This window comes from Odontesthes bonariensis, chromosome 11, assembly GCF_027942865.1.
Source record: "Odontesthes bonariensis isolate fOdoBon6 chromosome 11, fOdoBon6.hap1, whole genome shotgun sequence".
Classification (NCBI taxonomy): Eukaryota; Metazoa; Chordata; class Actinopteri; order Atheriniformes; family Atherinopsidae; genus Odontesthes; species Odontesthes bonariensis.
In genome coordinates this window covers 13424826-13437446 of record NC_134516.1, presented here as the reverse complement: position 1 = coordinate 13437446, position 12621 = coordinate 13424826, and the positions used below count along the sequence as shown (strand labels likewise).

The 12621-nt window shown below is 41.4% G+C and overlaps 1 protein-coding gene across 4 annotated transcripts in view; it reads right to left on the bottom strand.

The window, feature by feature from the left end:
* LOC142391664 (uncharacterized) overlaps positions 1-12621 on the bottom strand; it is a 66928-nt gene that overhangs the window by 12824 nt on the left and 41483 nt on the right. For 3 of the 4 annotated variants that reach the window (XR_012770596.1, XM_075477627.1, XM_075477628.1), the window contains exons 2-22: positions 11329-11870; positions 10547-10627; positions 10405-10464; positions 8936-9011; positions 5727-5869; positions 5617-5634; positions 4759-4965; positions 4652-4678; positions 4486-4548; positions 4323-4406; positions 4180-4230; positions 3977-4108; positions 3689-3742; positions 3244-3288; positions 3013-3075; positions 2513-2638; positions 1937-2002; positions 1828-1854; positions 1281-1379; positions 1106-1141; positions 10-96 (exon numbers count right to left, since the gene is read on the bottom strand). Coding sequence is in view for 3 of the 4 variants with exons in the window: in XM_075477627.1 (XP_075333742.1) it covers positions 10-96; positions 1106-1141; positions 1281-1379; positions 1828-1854; positions 1937-2002; positions 2513-2638; positions 3013-3075; positions 3244-3288; positions 3689-3742; positions 3977-4108; positions 4180-4230; positions 4323-4406; positions 4486-4548; positions 4652-4678; positions 4759-4965; positions 5617-5634; positions 5727-5869; positions 8936-9011; positions 10405-10464; positions 10547-10627; positions 11329-11870 (2087 nt within the window). In the remaining variant the exon portion in view is untranslated. The remainder of the gene's footprint in view (positions 1-9; positions 97-1105; positions 1142-1280; positions 1380-1827; positions 1855-1936; positions 2003-2512; positions 2639-3012; positions 3076-3243; positions 3289-3688; positions 3743-3976; positions 4109-4179; positions 4231-4322; positions 4407-4485; positions 4549-4651; positions 4679-4758; positions 4966-5616; positions 5635-5726; positions 5870-8935; positions 9012-10404; positions 10465-10546; positions 10628-11328; positions 11871-12621) is intronic. The other variant, XM_075477629.1, reaches the window with a different exon arrangement.

Sequence of the window (12621 nt, the reverse complement as noted above, 5' to 3'; positions counted from 1 at the left end):
GTGACTCACATCTCTTGTTCCCTGACGAATGATCTGTCCTGGAGGCCCGGGAGGCCCTGGAGGTCCAGGTAACCCGCCACTTCGTCCCGGGGGACCCTATGTTACAAATAAGCACAGACACTGAATTTTGAAATCCTGTCAATTGGAAAAATGGCAAGAAATAGTTTGGGTCTTGGTGAACACCTGAACCAAATAAAATGCAGCTGAAGAAAAAAGTGGGTGCAGTCTGTGCACATGACGTATGAGAAGAAACATCCTGTGATGACAATTGAGAGAGGGTTATACTGGGCACTGTAAAGGCATCTGAAACCAGTGCCCCTCGTTTCTGGAAGTTTGTAAGGCATCTCCAGTTTTCAGAAAGTAAGTTATGATATAGGTATAGCAGAATTGTGTGCGTTTAACTTCACGCTATGACTAACAAAAAGTCACTAATGAAGAAATTCAAACTGGAGTGGTCCTAATGTAGAGCCCTGCGGTACACCGTTCTGTCTGATTTACACTTCTGTACACCAAATTTAGATTCCATTATGAGGAGCTGGAGCACCACAATGCATGTTGAGAAATGTCCTCTAGTCAAAAAACAAAAACATGTCTCTATACATTTTTTAACAATGACCTATGTTAAGCATAAATACACTTTATGACAGGACATGTCCATCATGTTCCCTTATTCCTTTTAACTGGCAGAACAAGTTACATATGAGTCTATTTCATAACAATTCAGGAGATATATTGACAGATGAAGTCCTTTAGACATTATAAGAAGCTGTAGACTTCAACATAACTGTTTGTTTTATTTTAGTCAACGAATTTGAATTAATACGTCTTTGAAAAATTACAATCCCGAACACCTCAGCAATTCCATCTACAGACCAGGATCACGTTGTATGCTTGAGAGCTTGAGAACAGCTACTAAATGGCCTTTAAATAGCTGCTGTCAAACCTACATATATCCTGAATAGTTGCAGAATGTAGCAGAAGTCCTGCACATGTTCACCACTTTGCCAACAAATTATTGCATCAGTACAAAGTTCAAAGTCCACATACCGAATGAATGAAAAATGCTTGCAAGGTGATCCCAAAAAAGGAAAAAAAGGTCACTCACCATCTCTCCCTTCTCTCCTCTGCCTCCCTTTTCACCCTAAAAGGTGAACACAAGACCCTATTAGCACCCCAAATACAGGCAAAGTAATGTTACAAAGTAGTATTAAGAATATATAACTTTAAGGTACATATTAGGTGTAACTGAATTGCGAATTCTAGTTTATTTGGCTCCGTACTAGCAGTCCAGGGTATCCGTCAACGCCTGGAATCCCAGGAGGTCCTCGTGGTCCCTCTGCTCCTTTGTTCCCATGGTTACCTGGAAAACCTGGCTTACCCTACAAACCATGATCAAAACTTTACTTTGCAAACTGATTACATTTACGTATGCATAAATTCTCTAAATATCATCCAGAAAGCTAGCACTTGTGTTCTAAATTATATTTTTCAAGAAGGTGTCTTCAGTTAAAGTATAGAAAACAATTTTATATGCTGTATTTGTGGCTTTCAATCAATATTCCATTGAAATCTATTGACAACATAATGAGTTAGGCTTGGATAAATCGTTGGTGATATGTTAGAAAAAAAAGAAAACTACAAAAAATATTTTTATTAGATTTTCATCCATTTCAAACCTAAGCTGACGTTTTCTGTTCATATCATTTTTAATATAATTTATTTATATTGAGTTAATCTTATGCCACGACAGCCGTTGGGATTGAAGGGGATAAACTAAAAGAGAGAAGCAACATGCACAATGTCGCACACATCCTTTTTGGTACTTACAGGTAGACCTGCGATGCCAGGTGGACCCTGGAAGGCATGACACAGACAGCATGAGACAGAGCAGCTACAGGACTGTGAGCAGAGCGACAACAAACTCAAATATGGTTACCTGTGGTCCAGGCGGACCTCTGAGTCCGGGCAAACCGTTGATCACCTCGTTTCCTTCTTGGTCGTTCTGTAAGAGGAAGATGCTAATCAAAAATTTTACTTCTCATTCATCCGTAATTCCGTATACACCCCTTAAAGTCAGCATGAATCCTCTGAACCCCACATGTTTAACTCGCTCTGTCTCAATTACAGGACATGTAATTAAAGCACTGAACACGAATTCATCCAATGTTCTTTATCCCTAATTTACATTTCTGGAGGACAAGAAAAAAAATATTCACAGTATCAAATAAGAAAATTGCAGGCTTAAAACTGCTATGAATGCCAGATTCCTAACATCTTCATCCACTTTAGCGCTACTATCACTGGGTGCTGTCGCTCGGCAGGTTTCCAGAAGCTGGCGAATCGAAGGAGAGTTTTTCAGGCAGGAAGGCCTTAAAGGGACAGACACTAAAATGGCTTGTTTCAGACATCGTCAACTTTTTATTATCATTATCAACATTATACTATTTCAATTCTGGAACATGAGTCAAAGTTTATTATTACTGGTACTGAATCAACAGAAACCTATACTCACAATGCGGAGCGGTGGCCCTGGTGGTCCAGGGGGTCCTGGAGGCCCTACTGGTCCCATGGGACCTGGAAGCCCTGCCAGACCAGTTTGTCCCGATGTACCACTCAGTCCTCGGTCACCTTGAGCACCCTGGAGGTGGAACAGCAACAATATGGGTGCTTTTTGTCCAACTCGCACAATTTCCACAGTTAGCAGGTTATGATGTTACCTTCAGTGCATCCAAAAGAGAAAAAGAGAGGAAAACTGATGCAGCAAAAGGGGACGTACAGAAAGTTAGGCAGTTAGGCGATCTGTTAAGTTTACCAAACACAGTCTGATATCACACACACTGAAAAGTGAAAGCAAGGGGTTGAACATTTAGTTCAACCAGGGAGAAATACAGCTTTGGTATGAAAAAAAAAAAGGTTATGTTGAGAAATGAAAAATGGGTTAAAACTTATGTAAAAGTAAAGAAAACCACCAGAGCAAAGACCCTCCCCCAGTACCTGCAACCCATTACACACCGTATAGGATGGAGCAAAGTAAGAGAAGAAGTTGTCGAAAAAGTTGGAGGCTCGTGCGTCTTGCTAGAGGAACGCAACAAAAAATATGGCTTGATGCACCCGCCACAAACATTGACATTTTTTTATTTATTTATTTTTACATCAGAGCGGTGAGCAAATCTTTGAAATTTGGGTTTCCACAAACAAGACAATATTTTTTGTCCTAAGGACAGAAATTCAGACTTCACTCACTTTTTCTCCAGCTGGTCCTGGGAGGCCGAGATAACCACCATCACCCTGTAGGATGACAATAATAAAAACACATGCTTTTTAGCCACAATAAGGGCTAAAGCTATTCACATCTTTACTGGATCAAACACCATGAAATTTAATTTGGCTGGGGGGATATGTCATAACGTTTGTACATTCTTAACTTTTTCTCTCAAGTAAAATTTTATCTTCATTTAAAGTTCTCATTTAGTCACTATAATTATTTATTCAGCACTAATTAGCAACTCTTTTACGCTAACGTGTTTAGCAAAGATTAGCATTTAGCTCAGCAAAAATTGCAGGAATTTATTCATTGAAAAAATAAAGTAAAGTGGCCCTAATTCAGAACCCTGAGGTACGCTACTTGGTCTGAGCTCCAACGTGCTTCACAGGGCAGCTAGCATGGCTGTTAAGATTTTGTCTTTACCTTTTCTCCTCCGAGTCCTGTCCGACCAGGTGCACCGGGAGGGCCGGGGGGGCCCTGAAACAGCCAGCGCAAAATACAGTCAGTGTTTTTGATCTCACAATTCCATTATATCCTGATTACAATGTAATGAAGAATATTCTTTCTTTTAGAAATGATTCCTTTTTTGCAATTTTTAACTTAACTATTTAATTTTTACGAAAGCAACTGAAAAGCAGCTCTTCAAAGAAGATGAAAGTATTGTTTTTTGAGATATTTTTGCTTGAAAATTTTAAGAACTAGAATACTTACTGGTAGACCAGGGACTCCATCTTGTCCGGGTGGTCCTGGAGGTCCATATGCTATTGGACCATCAGGTCCCAGTGCCACAGAAGTGCCAGGGATCCCTGGGGGACCAGGTGGACCGGGGGGACCACGTGGACCCTTGGATAGCAAATCCCAAAATTAACATCCTGTATAACTATGTAATTTTTTGTTTAGGATAAACAACATACCTGGATTTTTTCCAGGTCTGAGAATCCCGATCCCTCCATGTCAACAAATGTCTATAAAAACACAACTTAGAGTAAAAAGTTTGTCTTTTAAAGATAAACAGTTAAATAAAAACAACAACAAACATTTCAAACCCTGTACATACTGGGCGATCACCAGTGCCTGGTCCAGGAAGTCCTGGTGGACCTGGGGGGCCTCTGGGTCCAGGTGAACCCTCCCCTTGCTCGCCCTGGAGAGATTCAGATGGCATATTAACACACGACCGATTGACTTGTATCAGAACTCAATCACATATTCATATACTCCACCTTTTGGCCTCTGGCACCAGGAGTTCCTGGAATTCCTGGAACACCAATTGGCCCAGCAGGACCCTGAAAGCCAGAGTTACATGGATTGATAAACCATAAAATAAACAAAATAAGGTAAAAATCTAGTTACTGAGTGAATAATTATTTCAGGAACATAGAGACGCACAGCTTTTCCATCCTCTCCTGGATCACCCTGAAATGACAAAAACAATTTGTGATTCGCAGAAATATCTAAAAGTTTCATCAGATTCTTCACATCTTCTCTATACTCACAGGCTCCCCGTTAGCCCCTGGTGGTCCTACAGCTCCATCCACACCTGGCGGCCCTGGTGGTCCAGAGGGTCCCGCCACCTGCTGCACAACGGACCCATCACCAAGTCGGGCAACCTCCGCTGCAGGTCCCGGAGGACCAGGACGCCCAGAAGATCCCTTAACCCCACGTTCTCCTTTATTGCCCGGGTATCCAAAGCCAGAGTCACCCTGAGGAGGAAGAGGGGGAAAGTCAAGAAAAGACTGATGGATGTTTGGTTCTGGTTTGTTTAGAATAACGCCGCTAGTGAATAGACGGAAAATACTCCGATGTTAAATTCTGATAAATCTGATTGGGATCCTGACTGTTTTTTGACGTCCTCCTTGGTCGACCTGCATGTTTCCCCAACAACAACCCTTTGATTGTGTGTGTTTGTTTAGACAACAGCCAACTGGGAACAACCAATATCTTTGTTACTTTTTTGTAAGTCTCACTAAGGGTGAGATATGTATAAAATAAACATAAATGTGGAAGTCATGATTCCAGAACTTGCTACGCCACCAGGTGGCTCCACTGCCATGTTCTACCTGTGTCTGATATTGTAAATTTTGCCCTTGGCTGAATAGTTTGTGGACAGCTACATAATTAGATTTTTGTGCTTCAGGACATTTTATTTGAACTAAACTATTAGAGGCTTCTTAATTGTGTCAAACCCACTTATTCCCATAAACATGGGAGGTACAAATCTCAAATTACACTCCTGCTCGATGATGAAAAATAAAAATTCAGTCTTGTTGCGGCTTCATCTGCAGGTAAACAAAATGACTCAACTAAAAGATTAAAAAGAAAACAAACGAACATGCAGCTGTTATGTAACATACCTTTGCCCCTTTTTCTCCCTGTGAAAAGAAAAAAAACACCAAACACATTACTTTGTCAGCTGCACGTCACTGGATACGTGATGCAAATGACCGGGCGAATGACGGCGTACCTTCTGTCCTTGTACTCCACCCTGTGAGGAGAAACCAGAGCCAGAGCTGCTACCTGAATCCCCCTTTGACCCTGCAGGGCCTTGGTCCCCCTTTGAGCCTCTCTCTCCCCTGTCGCCTTTCTCCCCTTTCTGATTTGTGTAACCTATAGGAAGTCAAGTTAATTTAGAAAGCTAGGAACAGCTTGACCAAGCAGCAGGATGACCGGCTCATCCAACATTTTAAATAAATAACATTTAACAAAAAATGTGCTGATATGCGATGTGTGTAAATGTGAAACATGCTACAATTACTGCATCGCTTCCCATTGTATTTCACATTCATTTTGCACCATTTATACTTAATCCAAAGGATTATTACTCCTTGATTAGTAGAAGCAATGTCCCCGTCTGTCCTCTAGAGGGCGACATTGTATTGCTCGCAACAGGTCCCTGTTCTCACTGATTCCTCCTCAGTCCCTCTTCAACATGCTCAGGTGCACAATTAATTTTTTCTATCTGATTTTTTTTTTCTGCAGCTCAGGGTCAACACAGCCGCTCAACGAATTGTATCAAACTGAAATTGCTGTTGGCGACACAGAGCGAGTGTTTTTGGGACTTTCTCGTGTTAGTGCTCCAGCATTACGGAACGACGGGAGTGTCAAAATAAAAGATAAACCTGTTGAAGAATAAGAACATCAACAAATGAGGCAATGTACAAAGAAATGCAGACAAAAACAAGAAAATATAACAACGAATAAATAAAACTGTGTGGAAAATGGAAAATGAAAAAAATGTGGAAATACAGAGAATTGGAGGTATTTTCATCCATTTCACTTTTATTTGTTCATTTATTCATGTTTTTGTATAAATCTCTTTATTCTATGTGAATTGCCACGTCTAAGGTTCTTATTCAATGCCTTAAATTGTCATCTTTCATTTTGATTCCTTTAATTAGCTTTTAATCAATACATTTTTTTTTAAACTTCCGATTGTCGGGATTTAAAAAAAAAATTGTCTTTTCTTTTCCTCATAAATCAATCAATCAGGTTCAAGCACAATCCATCTTTATGAACTACACCGCCTTGAGTGAAGAAACCACTTTCCCATTGTTTTTGTTCACCTTAACCGTACCTAAAAGTCCGTTTCTTAACACATTTGTGGAAGAGGAATAATAGTTGCCGACTTTTCATTCATGTGTACAAAGCCCTAAATTGAAAGTACAACTTAAATTCCTATTTTGGATCGTAGAATATGTATCAAAGTATCCTGTGTTACACCAGAGGTGCAAGCTTCGAACTGGGAAGATTTAGCAACCACGGCTTTTATTACTAGCCTCAAATGTGCTCAAAAACAGATTAAGATTTACAGTTAAGGTGAAATAAGTCTTGTATGCAGTAGTTCCCTCATTCACGAAGGCCCAATTCACAAAAAGGAAGCAGATAACTTTGGCATCAGAGCAAAAGTCAGAGGGAAGAAAAGCGAAACTGAAATAACAAGGTAAAAAAGTGTAGAAAAACAAGAGTATAAAAAAATTACTAATAAGTGATTTTAAAAACTGGCACTACAAAAATTACTATAAAAATACTATATTTCCACAATGATGGATTTATTCAAATTTTTTTCACGTGTGTATCCTGTTTGTTGATGCACTCTTTTTTTTTGAGGCACTCCCGCCATTCCATACAAAACAGCTCTCAAGTGGATCTTTAGAGGATGTTCTGTAGCTTTTGGAGCTTCTTCCTCAACAACCCCAGTAGCAGTACATTACTACAAATGATGCATATCTCCAATCATCCATCTCGAGGAGTTTAGGAGGTTAAACGTGCTGGAACAACGTCGGAAAATTCCCGACGCTTTCAGGTCCAAACAAGCAAGACGAGCAGCCTCATGCAAACACAACCCCTGGAAAAGTAATGGCATCAACACTTTTGTGCGAATGTGCTGATGTCAGTTAAAGGACCAGGGGAGATAGAAGTCATTACCTCTACCATGAAAGCACATGGTGCACATTCAAATCATGGACACTTTTCTCACCCATCAATCGTAAGGAGGTTAAAGTGATGGAAACTGGAGAGACGAGGCTCCATCCCGCAAAACCCATCCGTCAACCGCTGTACAAGAGGGTTCGAACCAGAGTGACGTGGAATGATATTTCAACATTGAAGTCCACAAATACTTCAAGCCGTCGTGAAAAAGCCAGCGGAGGTACAACAGACCAATGACAGAGCGATAATCTGGTTCATGATTTTATCATTTTTTCCTCTGCCTTATTTGGAAGACCAAAAAAGGCCAAACATGACAACAATTTGCTTTTTTTTTCTTTTTCCAGATACGTCTTACGAAGCCTGAGTATTCAGATGGTTAGTGCGGTGCGGCCTCAAGCTGACGGCCCAGTGTTTCCCACACATAGACTAATTCGTGGCGGTGCGCCACAGATTAAACACCGGCCGCCACATATTGCGTTTCGTTATTATTATTTTTTTCAACGCTATTTAAAAAATACTCGTATTCGTTAAGCTGCATTTCCTTTCCCTGCTCTACCTCCGTCTCTCTGTCCCTCGCGTCTCTCTCGCATAGCCTACTCACACACACAGCCCCTCCCCTCCGTGCTTCCCTGGAAGCTTGCTAGCTTCAGCGTCGCGTTAGATTAGCTCAACCGAAAGAAGACGGCTGGCGAAATTCACGAAAGGTTGGTATCACGTGCACCTTTATAAAATCACACATTAAAAAGTCCTATAAAAATATTTTATATTTTGAATACAATGTTGTCCCGTCCCATAGCAAACAAGCGATTACGCCTTCTTTATAAAGTTAACTAGTCGCAAGTTTGCCGTAAAAAAAGAAAAAAAAATGTAGTTGGGTTGTCGAGGTCTAAACACTAGCAGCTGTGAATCAAATAAAGTAGTTTTTTTAAACTCTTACACTGAATGTTTGCTGCTTCAATCCAGATGAGTATTGAAAAATATTTTCCGCGATTGAAAGTGAAACGTGCGTGTTGAGGATGAGGAGCAGCCTGAACCGGAGGTATCAGTCTGAAACAGCTGAACAGTCCGACCAGTGTAATTAGCTATGTTATTAATTTGTTTACAATGAAGATGTGAATATCTGCAGAAAAGCCGCACCTGTGTCACCCATTATTTTGAAGAATTTTTATTTTTTACCCCCCCCGGCCCACCACCACACATTGCCTTCACATCTGTGGGAAACACTGCGGCCTTTTTTTTTCTTACCTGTCCGTGTGATTGTTGTCCCCCGTGAGGATACCTGCGGGGGTTCGGGGACCGGACGGAGGGGTGGGGGAGTGGTCTGAGGATGGAACAGAATAGAAAACAAGTGGTGTAAAAAAAAAAAAAAAAAACACGTTTGCACAAATACAGAAAATCTGATGCAACCTTATCGAAGCTTTCACTTCATGAAAAAGTGGATGTTTTAAATAAAATTCGGCCGTTACGTTGCAAAAAGAAAAGTTGAGCCTACTCTTCACCTTCGACGGATAAAAAAAAATTCTGCCAATTGTGGATCATTTTTTCACTGCTGCCGCCTGCTGCTTAGAGGAGCTTTGAACAGAAAATGGAGCAATGTCTGCTCCACTGCCACGCAGCGTGTGGACATTTTCATACCATTCCTTGTTAAACACAAGGCCCTGCAGCCTTTGCAACCCTCACAGGTTTATTAAATTCCATTAACACTTACTTGTGTTGAATGAGTCTAAAAAGTTGTTTGCACGTGAAACGCTGTTTTTAAAAAAATTGTGGAAAGAGCAATAATTTAGGCAAACCTACAGGTGAACCAGTGGTACATCTGTGTTTGCTTCATTCACTGTTGATCCCGTGTTTTTTGGCATCTTGGGTCCCCGTTCCGACACAGCACAGCCTCACGAACCCTATCAGTGGTTTTTCCTGACAGTCTAATGCAGTTGAAGTTGGGGCAGGAGGTGAACACTTGCAAGAAAGTAAGGTTTCTTCAAAAAGGAGACGTGCTAGAATCACATCAAGGCCATCTATCCATGTTCTGTGCCTGCTTAATCCAAGACAGGAGTCTGGGGTCCAATCCGAGCTGTTACAGGGAGGAAAACAAGACAAACAACCATGCACGCTCACGCTCAATCCAAGGGGACAGTTTAGAATAACCGTGCTGACCTAGCATGAGTGTTTTTTTAGATGGTGCGAGGAAGTCGAAGGACCCAGAGAGACCCCACACGTTAATGGGGAAAACACGCACCACGGGGGCCCCGGCCGGGACTCGGACCAGGCTCAGAGGCTACAGAGTATGCCTCAGAGCAGATGAGGCTTCAGTGGATGGATCCACTGAAGGTACAGAAGCGTCTCTCAGGTCATGTGTTAGGTCTTTGCTGACTTTTTTTTCCTTTTTCTTAAGGACATCGCTTTCAGAGACTGTTCATCTGCTGTACACGTTTTTGTTTTTTTTTGGTAGATCTGCCACTTTTCCAGTTCCTTCAATATTTTAAGGAAGCACTGCAGATTGCTGAGATATGCCACATTTTAAGCTGTTGCTGCAAAAATATTATCTTTTGTCTCTCAAACTGTGTTTTCTTCTTATTGATGCAACTAGAGCTTTTGCCAGGCTAATAACTCAGAGCCTTAAGATACCATTTAAAACTGCTTGGTCCCATGAGTTGGTGTGTTTTGTTTTTTTAAGCTTGAATGATTCATAGGTCAGAGTTAAGGGGTACACCAACCTTCACAGTGTTCCCTTTCGGTGTCCTGTCGGCTTGTCCGCTGCCAAAGTCACCAGAAGGCTGCGAGATGCGGACAAAGACGTGTAAACACAGAAGCACCCAGAAGCTTTTCATACGGAGTATGACAGAAACACACGCTCACTTCATAAGAGTCGTCGTCTTCGTCACAGAAACGCTCCGCAGCCCGAGGGTCTCCCACGAATTTCAGCTCTGAGATTAAACCCTAGAATGAATAAACAAATAAATGAGATAGCCTGAGATACTGAGACAGTTTTTCATCTCAGCTTTCAATCTTCAAAAGTCTGTGACATGTGCTCACCTGGTCAAAGTCACAAGCAGTCACACACGTTGGAAAAAAAAACGTTGGATGACCACAAACACTCACACTCACACACCTGCTCTTTCAGTAAACAGCATGTTTCTTGAATTATCCGAGCCCCAAAAGGGACGTTTGGCAGAAGATTCATTGCTGTTCCTCCGTTTTTTTTTGTTTTTTTTTGTTCCCTGTTCGACAAATCTCTTGAAACATTTCTTCAGCACATGAGCATTTCCTCTGCCGGTACCCTGGAGTTTATGGCTAGAAAATCAGCCTTTCCTCCTTATACAAAAGTGTAAAACGAGAACTTTTTGAAATTATTTAACTGAAGTATGTAAAAGTGATTACATTGTTTATCCAAACCTTTTTTTCCCCTAAAAATTAAATGGAAAAACATTCTGAAACAATACAGATGTCCTGCTTTTAGAATATTCGCTGACAAAAGTCAAGTTCATTTGTCCAAATTCTAAAGCATACTATGTTTTCTGATTTGTTTTCCTCTTTGGTTTTTACATTGTAAGTGGATGAATGATCAAACAATCCTGATAAAAAATGTAAAATCAACAATCACAAGAAGCTTGTCAGTCAATCAATCCTCAAAAGATTACCTCAAACTTGTCAGGGTCCGCCCCTCCTGCCTGACCCACAAAGATCCCCGCCCCTGGGTCAAGCTCCATCGGATCCGGCGAGCGCTCAAACTTCACCACCTGTGGCTCCATGTCACATTCCGAGTAGAAAGTCACCTGATCCTCCAAGACTGACAGCGCAAACCGGCCCCAGCTGTTCTCCAGGCTGGGCACGTCGAAACTGGCTGCCTCGTACGAAGCCTCGGAGTCCGGTTCGGTGTAGAAGAACCGCAGCTTCTGACGGCCAGACTGCACTGCGCTGAGCTTGATGCCAATGTACATGAGCCTCTGGGGTGCATCTGTGATGGCAAAAAGGACGGCGGCCGCGGGGGTGAAGGGTTTGATGTTGAAGATGAGGGAGAAGTGCCGGTACAGGGGGTTAGGGACATGGGCCACAGCCAGCTGGCCCATCACAGAACCAGAACTGAACTGGTAGGCAGGATTGCCTCCTGGTAACGTGACCTTAGTTATCTGGTCTGGTGGAGGTTCACCAATCAGCTGGAGCAAAGTCACACCATTTTCTTCTGCAAGGAAGACAAAACGTAGTATTCAGATTTAGGGACAAGGTTTAAAAAAAAAAAAAAAAAAAAACTTAAGTCTTACTTCAACAAATACATGTTTAAAAAATAAAATAAAAAATAAATAAATAAAAAATAGCAAATCACAAGGTCTTTGGGAAAAAACAACCATACTCTTTCATGGCTCTGTGTGAATGAATAAATACAAAAATAAATTGACTCTGAGGAAATCTTAAAATGCACGTTGAAACCACATGGAGTTCAACCAGTTGGTCTACTGCTATAAAATTAGCTGCCACACCGAGTGAACTCTGGAGAAACAAACAAAAGCCACACTTACTTTAAAGTCAAAAAGCAAACCACAGATGTTAAATCCAGCAGTGACCTCTATGCAGCGGGCTTAAAGGGGGTGCACAAATTGAACCAATACCATATTTATGATATGGTGTCTGAGAGACCGAGTGGGCAAATTAATGGAAAAACCGCTAATATTCCAGTTCCCATGGCCTGAAATAGCCCAATGGGAAACCAAGAGACCGACAATTATGTTGCATCAGCATCACAAGGGAAAAAGTATTTGGCTCAGATTTTTAAAATCTGTGCATTAAAGGGACTTTAAAGTCAACAGTCGTGGGGGTGTGGTGTGGTGTGGGGGGGTTTCCCAGCTTCATAAAGAACGGGAATGTCATGAAAGAAGGTTGAGAAAATCCTAACACAAAGCAAGACAATGACGATTATAAACTCGTCATTCATAATC